The sequence below is a fragment of the Harmonia axyridis genome, chromosome 7 (assembly GCF_914767665.1).
Source record: "Harmonia axyridis chromosome 7, icHarAxyr1.1, whole genome shotgun sequence".
NCBI classification, from domain to species: Eukaryota; Metazoa; Arthropoda; class Insecta; order Coleoptera; family Coccinellidae; genus Harmonia; species Harmonia axyridis.
Window position 1 is genome coordinate 22246996 of NC_059507.1, and position 20430 is coordinate 22267425.

The following is a 20430-nucleotide window of genomic DNA, read 5'->3' on the forward strand; positions in this document are numbered from 1 at the left end:
TTGTATTTATACCTGCTCCTATTCTATAGCAATATGCCCACATCATTATTCTCTCTTGGTTTTGAAATTAATAACTTAAAAATATTCATGATTAGTTTCGTTGGAAACAATCTGTCAAATTTTCCTTACTTTTTTCAGATAATTTAGGAATTTGGGTAGAATTTGTTCTTCCTTATTATCCAATATATTTTGTATGAAAACTAATGAATTAAGCAATAAAAATTGACAACTCACTTGAAAAATTCGAATACCTACACCCAAATGGGGCAAATAAATTGTCACTGTGTCTATGACAAGTAATGACCTTAGTTGCAGATTTTACAGAGCTCGGGAACTCGAGGAAGTACGACGCAACGGATTCACGAAGATATCCGAATCATCGATCGGGTCAGGATAATTGGTCCGTTTTAACGTAGGCTCTATCATTAACTTGAGCAATTCTGGTTTCGTTAAAAAAAACCGTACCAACCGCCAGTTTTTTTGTTCTTGTGTCCACTGTAGATGAGAGGCCATATGTCTGGGAAGTAACCTGAGTGTCTCCTGGATCGCAATTAACCCCTAGGAAGTCTCTGAAATATTGTGGTACTGGAAATTAAGTGATGAACATTCTTCTTAATTGAGTACGGACAGCTGAGATGATTATGGTTCGATTCCGACGTATATAGGTATCCTACTAGATCTTCTCTTGCATTAGCCTATGACGCCCAGTGAACGCTGTTAGTTTCCTGGTACAAACGCACTATTCGGATAACTGAAGTGCGGGGAATCCTTAGTCTATCCGCGAATCGATGACTCAACTGACTCTCATCATACAAAGCCACTATTCTTGCTCTATCGAACACTAAAAATCTATTGCCAGCCATAATTGTGAATAAAATCTTAATAATCATTTACCTAAATACGCTTAATCGATATGAACCACTTGTTGGGTCTCCTGTGAGATATAAAATGGATATAATGGATATAAAATTGATCTATATTTCCATTTTTTGGTTCTTACGACAAGGACGACGTTTAAGAAATCGATTCATGTTTCCCATCTGTTGGAAATTAAGACGAAGAATTCACATGAAATCCTCATACCTCCCTCCTCGTCATGAATCCGAACCCAAAAGACCAATATGTTTTAGTTTCTGTACGTGAAGGAATGTGAGAGCTTTATTTGAGTCATTTGAACGAAAAACCCTTGATCTATGAATAGTCAAGGTCACCTTTGCCGATCTATCGGATCCCCTTTCGTCACAGATACCTAAAAATATTGGTTCAAGTGGAATTTGTTGCACATGTTGAAATTGGCTATTTACTATGTATATACTTCGTACTATGTTCTATGCAGTGACGGCTCGTCAGGGTCGGCAGGGTCGGCCGGGCCGACCCAAAAATTATCGGGAAATAGAAAATAATTCTAGATATTCAATTCATTCAAACTCAATCGGAGTTATCGATTTCGATATCCAAATTCCCTCGGTAATGAATATTTGCACTCAGAACAGGAAAATATAACTTATACCGGCCAATATTTTCTTTCGGACCCACCTAATATTCGATTTCCAAAGCATCCAGCGTTGTTATTTCCTTTCATAAATTGTAACAAACCACAATCGTAAATACTAAATGGTTACTTTTCGTAACATCACCCCAAACAGGTTATTCCAGAATTGTACGTAACACCGTAACATTAGGTCTGAAATGTAACACAAATGTTACAATTATACAATTGCAACCCCTGGAATGTCACTGAAAGCATCTCATCACGTTAGGTCGGCCAAGAGCCGATGGCGGAACCAGCGCTACCGAGAGCGCTACGTAAAGGAAAAGATACTACGACATACGCCCAGAATACGACCACTCAATAGAACGGCACAACAACTCGATGTAAGGTCGCTTCCCAATACACAGGGTCGGCTGGCCGGTTATCCTATTGCAGAGCGTCAAGCAGCAACTTTTCACAGTTTATTTCAAATATTTGATAATTAAATGAATGGTTAATTTATGTATTTATTTATATTTTTATTAAATTATGAGACATTATGTCTTAATCAGAAAAGAACTTATTTATGCCGTTCGATAATAGCTATTGATTTTCAGATCATGAAAATATAATTAATATATTCAAATGAATGGTTAATTATGGGATATTACGTCTTAATCAGAAAATAACTTATTTATGCCGTTCGATAGTAGTTAGGTATTGATTGTCTGATCATGAAAATATAATTAATATATTCCTAACTTTGAAAACATCCTGATTTCAAAAGTTCTGTAATTTCGAGGGAGAAAATTCGCGAGGAAATAAATAATTCTGAGTGCTTTTCTTGGGAAATAGACGAAACAACGGATGTTAAATATTTTTGTCAGATGTCAGTAATTTTCCGCTTCGTTCGAGAAGGTAAAATATCCGAACGATTTTGGGTTTTTTTCGATGTTAGTAAAGGTCGAACCGCGAATGATATTTTCAATACCTTGTTGGACAATTTTAAAGATTTCAATTTAGCGACTAAATTAGTAGGTCAAACATATGACGGGGCAGCTGTGATGGCGGGGGAAATTAATGGGTTACAAGCGCGAATAAAAACAATTGCTCCTCAAGCACTATTCACGCACTGTTATGCACATAAATTGAATTTAGTGTTACAAGATTCGACCAAGAAAATCAATGAGTGTCGCGTGTTTTTTTCGAATCTTTCAGGATTTTCGTCGTTTTTCACTAAAACAAGTAAACGCACTAATATTCTAGACGAAATTTGCAAAAAAAGATTACCCTCTAGCTCGGAAACTCGGTGGAATTTCAAATCTCGCGCTGTAAAAACAATATTCGATAAGAGAGAAGAATTAATTGAAGTTTTTGATCATATCAGCGACAATTTAGATGAATGGGATGATATTACAATACGTGAAGCTACCGGTCTGAAGAAAATGTTGAATGATTTCGAATTTTTGTTCATTCTCCACTCTTTTAATATGATTTTTACATACACAGATCCCGTTTTTTCTATAATCCAGCATAAGTTATCAGATATAACTTATTGCAACGCCAGAATCACTTCTTTATTATCGACTCTGAAAAAATTTCGCACAGAAGATGAGTATTTCATTCGCTTATATTCAGAAGTAGAAAAACTCCCAGAAGTAATGCCACCGAGTGCTAGACGTCGAAAACGTAAAATAGATTCCGAAATTCAGCTCACGGATAATTCCTCAATGAAACGGCTTTTTTGTGAAATTCTGGATTTAATTATAACTCAAATTGAAATAAGGTTTAAAGACATTTCATCACTTCATTTTTTGGAACTAATGAATTTTAATAAATTTGATATATACGTCCGTAATTTTCCGGAGTGTGGCCGACCCACATCTCGAGGGCACGAGCCGTCACTGGTTCTATGTCATAATTTTGGCTTTCTCTTCTCCTTCCACCCACATAGGCCCATCCCTAAATCCTCCACTTTTTCTATAAAATATGACTAGCCAATAGGAAACTTATATTTCCTACTTCCCAAATTAAGGGATGATTTAATGTTCATTTGAAAGTATTTAAATATGTTGCAACCACTTTTACATCTATTATCTGTTCACTAGTTAGTGTGAGTACTTCTAGTTAAAGAGGGTAATCCTTTCAAACGTAGAAGGTCATATTTACTTTTTGTATACTTAACAGTGTTATCAAGTTGGATAACAAGAAAATAAACTCAGTGCAAGAAATAGTTTTAGTGTTAGCCTAGACCTATCCTTCTTCACTACGATTATCTCAGCGTAGATAAATACAGAATCGATGTTTTTACAGGACATCGATTAACTTTGGGTTTTGGCCATACTAATTGGTCAGAACAGGCTTAATCTCAAAGATTAAGTTGATAAACTGCGATAAACTAATCGTGTTACGAAACACCACTTTAAAACATTGGTATGTAAAATTGGAAGAAAAACTCAATTCCGAAGAATTTGTGGTCACGGAAATATCAGGTAATTTTTTTCTTCAATTTTCTTCGGTTCTGATGACGAGATCAATATAAAATATTCTATGAGGCCTTAAAATGGTATTCTACCTCCAAATGAATAGTGCCTAGGTCTTTCCGTTCAAGTGTTTCATTCATCATTTGCAAAGCAAACGGACGAACAGAATCGACTTTGAAGACGGATTCGTCTGCAGTGAGTCGAGTACTATCATTTGAGACCAAATCCAGCTCAAAATTCGAAAATTACTGACATCGTCCCATAGCTGGGACACGCTATATAATTGACCAACTGTGTCAACACCAAAGAACAATGATTTTAAAAGCATCTCATGCTAATGACTGTTTACATCTTGATTTCTCAGAATAGTAATGATTATCCAGGATAACGTTCTTTATTGTGAATGGATAATAAATGACAGTTTTCAGGGGCTTTTAGCGTCAAAACTAGCCTATAGAAAAAATTTTGCTTTTGTAACTTTTTGTTTGGAATGACTTGAACTGTAACATATCAAAAATTCAGCCAATTTGACAAAAGGCCACTATCCTTGATAAAGTGTGCGGCATCCTTTCCCAACCATTCCAATTAACCTTGAAAACGATATAAGATCTATTCTGAGTCGCGCGAAGCATATACCCGCCACTGGATATTGCCAAATCATGAATTTCGGTTGCCTCGCCACAGAGCACCATGTGCATGTGCACTGTGGTCCTGTGAACAGCTGGGAATTCGGACAACCTTCAACCAAACCGGTCTGTCATTAATAATACTGTTTCCAATCACGTTCTGCATGTGTTTATCTGTACATTCTAGTTTGCGCGCGTATTGCTTTATTGGTGAATATGGAAAGCGATGTCTCTAGTTTTATCGACACGACATACAGTGTTGACCTCAATATAGGTAAGTAGATTTCTTTTTGTTCTATCAAAGGATCTGCAGTGGATCAGATAACCATAAATGTTATTGATGTTCTTTATGGAAACATAAAAAAAAGTCTGCTGATGGTTGTGACAGCAGACATCTTCGTTTTACACTGTAATTTATTGAAATAGCACCTATTCACTGTAATTTTGCAACGATCCTACAATTTCAACTCATCAAAATTACATGAGGCGGTATAAATACAATGTTATATATACATGCATATAAATACAAATTAAAAAAAAAATAAAGTATGCTGAAATCACACAAAAGCAGACAGATAACTTTCACTTGTACATGTGTACAGATAATCCCGGTGGATACACATCATTTAAAAATTTATTAAAAAAAATTGTAAACCTTTCGTTTTTTTTCTTCAAATTTCAATCATTATCTCCTTGCTATACTATCTATGTTTTACCAAAAAAATTAAAATTTAAACATCTCCTTCTGGGTGATGTAGTATTTTTGTCAGTTAGAATATATTAAATAGTGATGACGATAAAATATTTCCAGCCAAGTACATTCGGGATAGAAAGGACGAGGAGAAAAAATCCGAAGAAGAATGGGAAATTACAAGGAAAAATATTTTCGAAGAGTTCGTGAAAAATGTGGGAGAAAAATTCTTCTCCAGCTTCGACGGCTTACATTTCTACATTTTCACGTCGAAGAAGATAAAATTCGGTTTCAATCCTTCTGAGGTGGCTCACGTTTGGAAGAGAGTGAAGTTCATTTGCATCTTGAAACACACAGGCAAATATTGGACTATCGGAAGGAACACAATACCTGCAAATTGGAAAGAGAGAATTTCCGATTTGTTCTACAAGGCTAAATCTGTCATGGACGACGATATCGTGGAGACAATAATAGAAATGCATTCCATTTTCATGGATTGGGCTGAGGAACATGCTTGGTTTTGTAGAAGAAAGATTGAGGTACAAAGAAACGTTTATTTCTTAGGCAGATTTTGATTATGCTTTATCTAAATTAAATTCCTATTGGAAAATCTTTCAGGTTCTTCAGGAATTGTTTTATCAGAAATTGTTTTATCAAAATCAGTGCTCATTAGTCATTTGTGAATACTGATATGAATTCAAGAAGAATTCTTGGATGAATTTATTCGGTTAATCGACTCACTATCCGTCGCAAGGGCGTAGAAATTTGGAGGGGGGGTTACTGGGGGTAATTGAATTAGCATAAATATTCCAATTAAAAGTTTTCATGATTTTTAATGAAAATCTACAGGGTGAATTTTTTCTGGAAGGTTCCCGCTCCTCTTCTTCAGAATTATGTTTTTGTTAACCACTGGTAGTTTAGAAAAATATAAAAAGAAACTCAGGTTTAGTACTACACTTTTTGATTTGTTGTAGTTTTGGCGTATCTGCAATCGATTTCGAGAAAAAAATTCAAACAATTTGAATCCAAATTATTTGAAAGATCCAGTTAAATAGCTGTGATAAATAAATTAATTATAAGTTTTGGAAATCATTTACCAACTCTTTAGCGAAGATGAATAAAGATTCAATGAACTGGTTAAGCATCACAAAAAAGTAGGACTAAAAGAAACAAAGCTTTTGCGGGCTCATTATGGGCCATTTTATTTTCAGAATCATCCAAAGTTTCTCTCATTTTCCTTCGTAACTCCAATTCAGGAACATCCAGTATAAGATAAAACAATCGAATTGGTAATGAAAAAAATATTTCGTGTAATTTATTTCAAACTTCGTTATCAAACCTATTTTTTCCACATTATAGATATGAGGAAACAATGTCGTCAAAAATTTCTTTTTCGATTACCCCCCCAAAAAAAAAAAGATCTACGCCCATGATCCGTCTTATTGTAGAAGAATTCGAAAGTGGTACCAAATATCGTTCAGTACATGGTGTTGGTAACCAGTATCGTGTACGAATATTCAATCTCAAATTTGGTTATAATAAAGTAACTATACCCAAAATGACCTACGTAAGCCTTGACTTCTTTTTTAAATTTAATACCTATTTGAGAGGGAATATCACCACGTGTGACTGGTCAGTTCAAAACGAAAGTATAGCTTTTTCCTATTTCTAAAACCGGTTTTCACATAATTTCTTCAAAAAATAATCTACGTTGTAGAATGACAATATTTTAAATTTACGAATGAAAAAAAATGTTTGTAACATTTCGTTTTTCGTAAAAGAATTGATAATATTCGTGAGAAAAAACCCACCAAAAATCATTACAATAGATATCAGAAAATAATCGTACGCCCCTCTATTTATATGCTTCATAAATAGAAAGAAGATAAAGTGAATGTACAACTTAGTACACAGTACTAAGTTTGGTCTTAGCCAGAGGGGAAATGAATGGGTACTTACTGATACGTGGAAAGCCGCCCCCTAGCAAAAAACACGTTTTTTTCTTCAATACAGTCACCTTCAAGACTGATACAATAACTGTTCACTAATTCTACAATACCTTCTCTGCAGAAAGATGCATTTTTTGCTTTCAAAAAGACTTTTCCACCTTGGCAATACTTCATCTTTAGAGACAAATTTAAAGTCTGCATAATACTTTTAAACCGTTGTTATCGATTGATCAGAGTCAGAATAACACCTATCAAGCTATAGCTTTCTTTGTACAGAATTTTTCAAATAAAAAAACAGTGTTTCATCAATACGCAATACTTGTTTATATCCAATTTTCAAACAACAACAAATGTAGTGTCACTTAACCTTTAATATCTTGCCAGATTTAACTCTATGCACTCAACACCTCTTATTTCAGAGATATAGAAACGGAGAAATAGACTTTTTCGATTTGGATTCAGAAGACGAAGAATTATATTTGAGTCCCCAGGAGAAGAGAGAGCTCAAGGAGAAACGGGAAAAAATTTTAAACAGAATGGTCGCGCCCGAAATTCCAAAGAAGAAGAAAAGGACGAGAAGAGTCGTTGAAGAGCGCGATTACGGTGGTTTTGAACCGTTTCCAGATTTGGGAATTGATTGATACCTGGAAATTATGTTTTATTGTTGACCCTTTATGGATTCCTTCTATATTACTTTCTGCTGTATATTACGATTTATATCCATGTATTTATGATGTTTCAGAGCTTAAGGTTTCTCATTCATCTACCTATTATTATTATTTATGTGAATATTGTTATTCTTATTGAGAATTTTATTTTTATTTTATTGGAAATGAAAGTTGAATATATATACTTTGTTTATTATTGTTCTGAATATCACTATTTTCTCGAAAAATTAGTAGTTTTATTTCACCAGTTCAATCAATTGATATTTCCAATATTTTGAATCGTTAGAGAAATTTTTTTTTACAGTTTGTAGTTTGGAATGTATGAAATTATAGCGTTGTAAAGTCATGTGACCGAGCTCTTGGCGCAGGTTATTGATGACGAGGAGGAATTCAATTTTCTTACTCGTTTTTCTCGAGAATAACACTGCCAATAAAATTGATTACGTCCCTATTATTCAAAGTTATCATATTTTTTTTGGAAAATCCACTTTGTGGTATAGTCTCTCCAAAGTCACTTGGAGGAAGCCAGAATTTCCGATCAGACAAGAGTTGTCCAAGTTTCCAGAAATTGAGGCCAGTGAATTTATTGTCTAACAATATTTTCAAATAAACCCCGGATATTAGCGGAACGCGGTATCTACTTCAAAGGGACATTTATGGCCAAGTGTTTTTATTGACTAGTTCAAGTGACTTTGGATATACTATCTATATATAACAGTGATATTATTCATCGAAAATAGTTGACTTGTTATGTTGAAACAGTTCCTTTTGTTTTATACGGATTTAAAAGGAAATTGGGGTAAAGTGAAATTTCCATGATCCACGGTCCATGCAATATGGCTCTTTGAAGAGATTCATCTTTTTTGAAGAGAAGTTTTCATGACTCCTTTTCTTCGTTCGGATTAGAAAATTTTCCATTTCCATCGGAATTTCTGGTTAACAAACCATGGAAGGGAAGAACCTCCGTATATTTGAATTGACAATGTCAAATACGTTGCAGTTACTATAATTCTGCGGTACAGGGCCGGCGCAAGCAATTTTGGCGACTTAACGGAGCATTATTTGCGCCCCTGCTGAAAAAGGGTGTTTTTTAAGGATTTTTAAATTGAATAAAACAGCTACTTACGCTACTACTTACGTATCTTAATGCATTCCTGGATTTCTTCGACACCGATAAACAATGCGTAAGTAATATATCTGATTTTCATATTCACAAGATACAGCGTACGATAGATGAAAGATTACCTATCACAATACAAGATACAAAAGGCGGTAGTGCATGCAAAGCTTCGAAAACTAAATGAGATTGAAAACATGTGTTTCGCTGAAAACAATTTGCATTTAACAGTAACTACTTTCGAATGCAAAATCGTAGGAATTTTCCATATGTTGAATGTGTAAACAACTTCCACATAATTCGAAAGCGAAGATAGTGTTGCTTTTCGTCTTTGTTAAATACAATTTATTTCAATTTGGGTTATTACCCTAATTGAAAGAAAAACAGCATTGCCTATTGGCAATTGGTTGGGTTGCCATGTGTTATTCATTGAACATGCGACTTAATAAAGACGGTTTGAAGGTTTTATTGCAGGAAATGTTGATGAACGCAGCGGAGCGGACCAACCTCATGTTGTTTTTATGAATCAAGACTATATTTTTTCAGAAATATGAGAAGGCGGCCACAAATTGGGCTTGGACTAGTTTTCATTTTTTTTGTTAAGGATTAATTCTAAAAATTCAAGTAAAATGAAACAAAAAAGTAGAAAAATTATTGAAATATCTCTAGAAATGAAAAAGTTATGGAAGTTGCGCTTGGAAGAATAATTTCATAGTACGTGTCGTGACGTCACACACAAGACGACTGGTATTCGCAGAGTGCTTACAAATTCATTGGTGTACAATCACTTGTGCCGTTCGTGTCGTGTTTTGTTCGTTACACGATGGCTGAAATAACTTACTATATTCATACATATAAATTACTTTTTTCTCTTTTTACTCCTCACATAAAAATGTTATGCCATTGATAGACTTCAACAACCAGTACTCAACTACAAACTGTTTATGAAACGTTTTTTAAATAAATCATGGTTATAAGTTGAACCATGATGAATCAAACTCAAAAGTAGATACTTACTTGAAAAGTTTAACTCCTTTTATTTTAGCACTGACATAAGATGGATTTGAAGAAAAAAACTCCATCACTGCAAATATATCTATTTTAGGCAAATTGTCACTTTGTCCTTTCACGAAGCCTTCTTCCATTATGGTGACATAAAAACAAAACTCGAGTTAAAACTACACTGTACAACTACAAACGGCGCGAGAGCCTTGGCGCGGCTAAGTATTTAAACGTAATTTATGGTGTAGCGATCACAGGCCAGTGCCGTGACGTCACAGACGTGTCGGAGACCAAAGCAATCCGCGCTAAAATACGTAAATTTAAATAATCTATTTCTCAGTCATTTATTGATGGATTTTCAAATTTTTTTCACTGATTTATCAGTTTTGCTCCATATCTTAATTCTATCGTGCCAAATATAGTATTATCAACATCACTTAACTAGTCCATGGCCGCCTCTCGAATAGAGACGCCTGAAACAGTCGCTTCACTGTTTCACCCCTAACACCGGCCCTGTTGCGGTATCACTATCAGTTAAGCTGAAATTGAAGTTCATTGGCGGATTCAGAGGGGGTAACCCCCTTTGTCATTGATGCTTCGTCATCGACCGACGGAATTCATGTTGAAAAATGGAGAAAAGGCTTTTTTCATTTTTCTAAATATCCTTATGTATACCTAAAATTTGCGTCATTGGTTTTCATTGCTTAGAAATCATATTATCAATTTCATATAATCATAACTTTGCGAATATACAGGGTGCATATGAATACTTGCGAAAAAATTTAGGGGGTGATTCCTTGTCTAAAAATAGGTTCTTTTTATAAACTTTTTTATTTAGAGCTCCCACTGCTTAGTTACAGCCCCCTCAAGATGGAACCAGAGAGGTATTTTCAATTTTTCCTCAAAAATAAAAAAAATCACAGAAAAGAAACAATGACATTTTGGGTGGTGTTCGTCTATGATTCCAAAGGGTAGAAACCCAGCAAACACTGGGAGGTAACTGTGAAGTACCATGGAAGTAACTTTGCAACTAAAAGCTCGCATGCGATGTATTAAAAACATTGCCTCCCGCTCGCATTTGCAGCGAAATGTCCGCGACATCATGTACGCATTTCAAGTCGTTGTGTTGTTCAAATTGAGACATGAAAAAATATCCCCAAAAAAACATCCATTTGTTGTCACTTTTATGGAAGTTTTTGAGTCAATAAATGTCTTTTTAATAACCACATTGGGTCGTTTCATGCGAGGTCTCTTTGATATCTCTATATTCCATTCCCTTTTTCACCACACATAGAGAACATTATATCAATTTCAATAGGAAGTTCGATTATGAATTCATTAGGATATCATTATTAGACTTCTCAATTCTATTCTTTTTTTCACTACACATAGAGTACACATACTGACTTCCATATAAGATAAAATTTTGAACTTAATAAAACTTTTGGGACAGCGTGACGACTTGGTCGATGGTGGGCTTTAATCAGGCCTCAATCTGCCTACTCCTGATTAACCTCGGGATAACTATAACGGGACATGCGCTAATAAGGCCTCTATCTGCCTACTCCTAGTTAGACGGTTATAAAATAACACAGTAAAAATAAAATATAGAACAGATAAAATACAAGACACAAAATTCTACATGATGTAGGTTGCTATTTGACTGGGATACCTCGGCTTATTTCCGTTTAAGATGCTTACTTCGAGGCTTAAGTAGATTGTAGCGCCCTCTGTTGGGGGAAGCATTAACCTGGTTGGCAGCGCCACCATGACCGTAACGCAGGAATCTGTAATCCCCACAAAACATTACTTTTGTGATATTCATAAAAAAGTCCCTTTGGCACTATACAGTGTGTTTCCAAATTGTATGTATGACTTTGTACAAGATATTCTACCCATTGAATAAATGATATTTAATGTAGGTCAAATGCCTTGTATTGTTCAAATTCGGACAAGGATTCCTATATAGAATATCATTTATTTAATGTGTAGAATATCTTGTACAAAGTCATACATACAATTTGGAAACACACTGTATAGTGCCAAAGGGACTATTTTATCAATATCACAGAAGTAATCCTGTAGAAATTTGTACATACAATTTGGAAATGGGAAATGAAGTAATGAAACATCCATATAATAAATAATTATTCAATCTAATATAAAAAAACAAACGTCACAAAAAAATGAAATTATCTCTCATAAAATAATAAAATTAACAAACAGAGCCGGTCTTCATTTGACCACTTATAAAAAAATACTATATATATTTTAATTTATTGGTTTTTTGGTGATATAGCTATATCACCAGCCACATGGCAGACACCAACGCACAAATAAAACTGAAAAAACGGGAAGCCTATAGCTATTGTAGTTTTCGAAATATCGCTCGATCAGCCAGAAAACGGACCAAGTGAATACGTAATCTGTATTTTGTTGCAAAAATGCTTCTATTAGGATCACGTTCTGGTTTCACCGACGACCTCTCGGATTGCTCTGAATCGTTTGTTTTTGTTTATTACATCCAGATGAAGGAGAATAAATAAATATTCGTCGGACTCTTTGAGGGCTGGATATTTCAGTGCCACAGATGGATAATTGAAAATAATAATGTGCGAAGTATTACTATTACATTCACCAGAATAAACAGCCACATTGGGAACATAAAGTGACCCACTCAAAAAGGATTTGAAATATCATCCAATTCATGTTAACATTGTGTAGTTCTCAAAAAGACTTCGTTGCGAAGTCGCTCGATGGTAAACTTTTTAACTACTAATTTACCACTTTCTATGGGGATGGCATTGTGGTTATTTATTAATATCCTCAAATTATTATCACTGCATCTTCGAATTGTTGTTAACAAAGCAATGTCGCAAAATAAATATGTTTAGAACAAGTATGCGTAATCGCAATGAAGATATCTGTCAATGTGCAATTTGAGACTTCGCGAAACTGCCAAGTGATGTAACGTGTTTGCTGGGAAAAAGCTAATCTCAAATCTTGTTTCGCAATAACTTCTTCTTTATTCTAATAAAATTTGGTACAAAAAATCAGTATTGATCCTGCCAGCTAAAAAATATGATCCACGAATGTTAAAGGTCAAAAATCAAGGAATCAACTTGAGGAAAATCTCTATCTACAGAAACTGAAAATCCACGAATCTTGAAACCAAAAGTTGAAGGAATTAACTCTTGCCGTATTTTTACCTGAAGAAACTAGCTATTCAAAATACTGACCTTGTCCTTTTTCTCCATAAAGTATTCAGTCCGGGCCTGCGTATCAACACAGCTCCATAACAAGTTAGTCCCAATTCAGGACCACCGAACGGAAGCATTTTCATTAATTCATATCAAGGTCCATTCGAAATACGAAACTACTCGGCTAGATCAGAAGAAAATTACTATTTACCATGCTCCCTTAGAATTTTATTATCCTGGGGGTTCCCCCAAGACAGATGCATGTTCAGTATCGTCTCAGTCATCAGCAGTCCCAGTGGCCAGCGCTTTGGTGTTCTTTTACAGCGTCTGGGACCTCAAGCTTGGAATTTTTCTCTTGTTGGGTCATCTGTATATTCCACTGTGACTGCAGTTATTCCTATAACGATGCAGCGTAAAGCTTACTCTTTCAGGAACGGCTGTTGAAAATTGAATTTATGAGAAAATGAAGACGTTGACTTTGGATGGTGCGCTTTGTGTGGATCTGGTGGCGTTATAAAAATCTTTTGGACAGAAACATCTGGAATATTCAGAGTAGTTTTCGATCTGAAATGCCGCGATTGAGTTTGTTAATGAGCAAAATCTAAAAAGGGGTACCGTAAAACTTTGGCCGATTCAATCGTAGATCCGATCGCGTAAGCAATTTCAATTTGAATGTGAAATGACAATTTGAAGCCTCGAGTAATAGTGGATTATTTATAATACAAATGCAGAAGGCATTGATATCCTTCCACGATTCTAAAATTCAAAAACTAGCCACGAAGCGGCGACATTTTGAATGAACGAGTGTTATACATTATTTTTTCGGCAACCGTCCGGGAAGTGCTCACTTCCCGGACGCTTTTTCTCTGAGAAAGTAGCATTTCCCGGCCTAGTCCGGAAAGTAAGTACTTCCCGGACTAGGCCGGAAAAGAATCATAGAATCCATAGCAACCGAGATAACGGCTGACAGTTCATATGAAATTAGTTGTCAAAAATTTGCATGTTTTTGATCGCAATCGCAATAAAATATGGAAAGCAGCAGCGATAGTGTTATTTTATATGGTTGCCGAAAAAATATTGTACGCAACACGCCCGAAAATGGTTTTTTTGGACTCACAGACTTCCAGGACTCGCTTACGCTCGTCCTGGAATTTTGTCTATTCGTCCAAAAAAACCCTATTTTCCGGACTTGTTACGTAAATTACTATTCTCAAATACACTGAATTTTTATTGAAATAAATGAAATATTTCGTGTAGAGCTTTTTGCATTGAAAAATGTGTGTCGGCAGAACAGTTCTCTGTATCACAAATTCGACATATAATAGATAAATATATGTAACCATGAAATCTTTGTTCTTCAAGATATGGCAGAATGAACGTATTTAGCACATAATTAGAAAATTTACTATTCTCTAATTTTGTGGCAGAATGAACGGATTTGCCATAGAATTAAAGGAATAACTATTCATTCCATAATTCTGTGACAAATCCGTACATTCTGTCATAACTTGTAGAACAAAATCGTGCGAGAATATCACAGATTCATACATATTTCATGGTTAGACATTTTATACCGGACAAACCTATATAGTCATATAGATGACACCAGGAGAATCATTTTTGCCTTATGACATAAACCTCGTTTTCGAAGCATAAGCGAGATACAGGGTGTGCAAAGTCATTTCTGACCAATATTCTATTGAGTCAGTTATGTATAACCTTTGAAGTTACGATTTTTTCTCAAATCAGAGTATTTTTGAGTGATCAATTCAGAAGAAGTAAAGAACCTTGAAAAAAAAAATCAAAATGGCGGAAAACCTGCAACGTTTGAAATTTTTTTCCTAGGTTGTCAAATTGAATTTCATTTTCTGAATCAACTCATTGTTCTAAGAATTTCTGTGAAAATTTTTTTTTCAAAAGTCTACAGCGAAAAAAAAATTCACCCGAAATTAGTGAAATTTCTCACGGTTAAACTTTGTTTTCGGCAACCGTCCGGGAAGTGCTCAATTCCCGGACGCTTTTCCTCTGAGAAAGTAGCATTTCCCGGCCTAGTCCGGAAAGTACGTACTTCCCGGACTAGGCCGGAAAAGAATCATAGAATTCATAGCAACCGAGATAACGGCTGACAGTTCATATGAAATTAGTTGTCAAAAATTTGCATGTTTTTTTATCACAATCGCAATAAAATATGGAAAGCAGCAGCGATAGTGTTATTTTACATGGTTGTCGAAAAAATATTGTACGCAACACGCCCGAAAATGGTTTTTTTGGACTCACAGACTTCCAGGACTCGCTTACGCTCGTCCTGGAATTTTGTCTATTCGTCCAAAAAAACCCTATTTTCCGGCTTGTTACGTAAATTTCTATTTCGGCAACCGTCCGGGAAGTTGGCACTTCCCGGACACTTTTTCTCTGTGAAAGTAGCATTTCCCGGACTGGACCGGGAAAGAATCACGTCCTCTGTGTCATTGTGAATATGAAAATCTTCGTAGGTATATTTTTAATAAATGCAGTTGATCATTACCATAGCAACCGAGACAGTTCATATGAAATTAGTTGTCAAAAATTTGCATGTTTTTTTATCGCAATCGCAATAAAATATAGAAAGCAGCAGCGATAGTGTTATTCTACACGGTTGCCGAAAAAATATTGTAGGCAACACGCCCGAAAATGGTTTTTTTGGACTCACAGTCCAACATTTTGTCTATTCGTCCAAAAAAACCCTATTTTCCGGACTTGTTACCTAAATTACTATTTTATACACGAATATGAAAACATAATGGAAAAATATCGAACGGTTACTTCATAACGGTCATCCAAATTTCTCCTTCGGTCCTCTAACATAATTGAAAAAAACAACTAGTTGGGCTATTAGGGGCAAAATTTTGAAAATGCACTTTCGAAACATTCCAGATAGTAGTATTAAATTATCAAAAAGTAGAAAAAAATTCCGCTGTAATTTCAATGAATCTCTGTGGGGGAGTCTCTCGACCTCTCGAGGTATTACCCAGAATGTAAATTTGAACTGATGCAACAATATTAATTTTCGTTACCAACAATTCAGAGAATTTTTCAGTTTATTTGCAGTTGAATATTATTTTGCAATTCTTCTCCTGATTCTCACGTTTGTGAAATATGCAATTATTTGCATCTATCACCGAGACATCAAATTCATAAGACGAATACTGAGATCTTGAGGAATTGCGTCATATTCAGATTGCAACGCAAAATGCAGCTCGTCATATGTTTCGGGTAGTATAGGACAACGAAGAATGTTTCTTTGAATTTAATTCCAGAAATTTTCAATCAGATTTATATCTGGGTTACATGCAGGCCATTCCAATCGTTGAATATCAACCTCATCCGAATACTGGTTAAAAATATTTGTTACATTCTGTCTTGCTCGCCTAAAATTCCTGGCTGTCATTTGAATACCTGCATCTTCAAAATGAATCACGATAAAAAGGTGAAATAAAAAGTGAAAGATGGCGAAAAGCTCAGTTTTGTAAAAAAAACTATGCCCGAACTTTACAAATTTCCCGAACTGATCCACAGGGTGTGTAGAACACATGCTTTTTTCAGCTTGTAAAGGGTGTTTTTTTTGAGCTATAGAACTTTAAATTGCAATAAAACAACGATGAGTTATTCGATTGACATGAATTTTATTTATCCGTAAGATAATCTTGTGACATTACATTATAAATATGATTTCTGGCATATGACCGCCACAGCGGACTCGAATCTAGTCCAATCTGGACGTCCAATTTTTGATAACATTTTCCAACACTTATGGCCGTATATCGGCAATAACACGGCGAATGTTGTCTTCCAAATGGTCAAGGGTTTGTGGCTTATCCGCATAGACCAATGAGTAATGACTTTACATAGCCCCACAGAAAGTAGTCTAGCGGTGTTAACTAACAAGATCTTTGAGGCCAATTCACAGGTCCAAAACGTGAAATTAGGCGGTCAACAAACGTGTCTTTCAATAAATCGATTGTGGCACGAGGTGTGTGACATGTTGCGCCGTCTTGTTGGAACCACAGCTCCTGGACATCATGGTTGTTCAATTCAAGAATGAAAAAGTTTGTAATCATGGCTCTATACCGATCACCATTGACTGTAACGTTCTGGCCATCATCGTTTTTGAAGAAGTACGGACCAATGATTCCACCAGCCCATAAAGCGCACCAAACAGTTAGTATTTCTGGATGTAACGATGTTTCGACATACACTTGAGGATTAGCTCTACTCCAAATGCGGAAGTTTTGTTTGTTGACGTAGCCATTCAACCAGAAGTGCGCTTCATCGCTAAACAAAATAAAATGGACGTAGTGCGCGATACGTATTCCGCACAGAACCATTATTTTCGAAATAAAATTGCACTATTTATAAGCATTGTTCAGGCGTGAGTCTATTCATGATGAATTGCCAAACCAAACTGAGAATAAATCACCTGACAGCTGTTGAATCGGTCGCCACTTGAACAGTAATGCCAACTTAAAGTTATATACCTCGAAAAAAACACCCGTTATAAAGAAGCTATCAAAATTTTTGGGAAACTTTTCTGGAGTTTGTTTTAATACCAATGGATTCAAGTTTTTTTGACAAAGAACTTCATCACAAGTTGAGGGTGTTGAGTTTTTTTCCGGTGAGTGTATTATGTAGTGAAACTGATCTCGGTTACCCGAGTTAGAGTTCAAAGCAAACGAATAAAATGAAGGATAGATAACTCGGAGGCCCATTTTACCCTATCTGCCATACAAAGTCTGCCACATAGACACATCACTCTTAGAATTCCCTGGTCAATTTCCACCATTTGCATCGGAGTTACATTTTCCACTTTTATGTATTTCTTTATCGCTGTCACCGATCCGGATGGCCGTTTTAGACTTCGGAAAACGTTACTTTGTTTTACGGTTCCGAAAGAAAACAGTTCTCTCGACATAGGGAGTGCAACATCAACGAAACGACGCCCCAGAAAAAAAATAGCTAGAACCGAAAAGACCGATTATCGATGTATATTTTATGTTCTTTCGGTACGTTGTCAAAGAGGCAGGAAATCATTTAATGGTTGTGAATGACGGGAGGGATGAATAATTGAGTTGGGGCTTTTATCGATTCTCGAAATGCATATACAGGATGTTGTTGAAGGTATTTCGCAAGTTTCAATGAAACGTTTCACTCAGAAAAATAATTTGATCAACTCATGATTCTACTTTTTTCGTTATTTTTGTTGTGAATAAACTGTAGGTTGCAATTTTCGAGTGATAGATGAAGAAATCTTGCGATATGCATTGTACAGGGTGGGCAAATTTCGATGTTTTAGCACTACAACTTTTGAACCAGAGGAGATAGACAAAATCTGATACCCACTTCTCGATCTCTTTTTCTGAGAAACTAACAAGGGTAGTATTCATTTTTGGCCACCTTCTTTTGTTCTCGAGTTATGATCGAAAATTGGAAAAATGGCGATATCGAAAAACATTTATATCTCCGCTAATACTGATGATAGAGCTCTGAAATTAAAACATTATACAGGCACTTTTTTACGTAGAATCCAGTGTCGTGCTCGTATTTCCAAAAAGGTTTTTAATCACGAAGTTATGACCCAAAGTTATGTTTTTTTAAATAGGAACACTAGATTTTTGTGCCATTTTCTGAAAGCTTAATTTTTCCTGATTTCAAAAATATATAACATCGTATGATTCGGATCAATATAAATAATAGAAAATGGCCAAAAACCTCTTTTCACCTAAGAGTCTCAATATTTCTATGGTTTCAACTGTTGATGAACACAGAAAAATTGAGCTTTCTATAACAAGAGCAGTGTCCTTCCGTCAATCTGATTATTTCTATGCTTTTCACTTATTTCTACAAAATTTGAATCTCGATATGTTTTATACATTTTTTATCTAAAAATTGATTTGGAAATAACGGAGAAACCACAAGATCGAATTTTTCAATCGAAAGAGTTGTATTGATATGCATGTATCAGGAGATTATTTACCTAGGTCTCCAGAATCAATACGCACAAGTACCAATCCATTTTAAACAGCAAATGAAACAATGCATATCTGATTGAACTCAACATTTTAATTACGAAGGGACAAACAAGAAATAATATTTAACCTAATAATGACAACAATTGCACAATGCACAGTCTACACCTCTTCTCGATATTTCAATAGATGAATATTTGAAACTGTGTTCAAGCTACCTAGGAAACTTTTTCCAAGTTCGTTTATCTTTTCGAAACTATTTGCATAAAATAAATATAGATTCGAATTTTGTAGAAATAAGTGGAAAGCATAGAAATAATCAGATTGACGGAAGGACACTGCTCTTGTTATAGGAAGGCTCATCAACAGTTGAAACCATAGAAATATTGAGACTCTTAAGTAAAAAAAGGTTTTTAACCATTTTCTTTTATTCATATTGATACAAACCATACGATGTTATATATTTTTGAAATCAGGAAGAATTAAGCTTTCAGAAAATGGCACAAAAATCTAGTATTTCCATTTAAAAAAACATAACTTTGGGTCATAGCTTCGTAATTAAAAACCCTTTTGGAAATACGAGCACGCCACTGGATTCTACGTAAAAAAGTGCCTGTATAATGTTTTAATTTCAGAGCTCTATCCTCAGTATTAGCGGAGATATAAATGTTTTTCGATATCGCCATTTTTCCAATTTTCGATCATAACTCGAGAACAAAAGAAGGTGGCCAAAAATGAATACTACCCTTGTTAGTTTCTCAGAAAAAGAGATCGAGAAGTGGGTATCAGATTTTGTCTATCTCCTCTGGTTTAAAAGTTGTAGTGCTAAAACATCGAAATTTGCCCACCCTGTACAGGGTGGGCCAAATTGGACATTTGAATCGAAAGTTCTATTTTCATACTAGATAGACGGAACTGAAGTCTGGGCCTGGGGGCCAACTTTCATAAGGAACTCATTAGTGAAAACCGCAACTCCATAGCTATCACTGTTACATAGTTACAGGCTGTTTTTCAAAAATGTTCATTTTCGAAATATTGCTGTTTTTTTCTTTCGAAAATTTTAATTCCTGTAAAAACCGTCTTTTAGCACATTTCACGTAGAATTCAATGACTAATTGAATTTTCCGCAAACTGATATTTCATGAGATATCGTTATGAACATTTTTTTTCAAATGAGACACCCAGTATATTTATACTTATTTCGATTGAGTTGAAAATTAC

At 35.2% G+C, this 20430-nt stretch overlaps 1 protein-coding gene across 1 annotated transcript; it reads left to right on the forward strand.

Annotated features, from left to right (window-relative positions):
• The first annotated feature begins 4649 nt into the window (after positions 1–4649).
• LOC123684783 lies at positions 4650–8084 on the forward strand. Its single transcript, XM_045624229.1, has 3 exons — positions 4650–4854; positions 5392–5810; positions 7640–8084. Exons 1-3 carry the CDS (start codon positions 4797–4799, stop codon positions 7859–7861), a joined length of 699 nt encoding a protein of 232 aa, XP_045480185.1. The 5' UTR covers positions 4650–4796; the 3' UTR covers positions 7862–8084.
• Positions 8085–20430: the final 12346 nt, after the last annotated feature.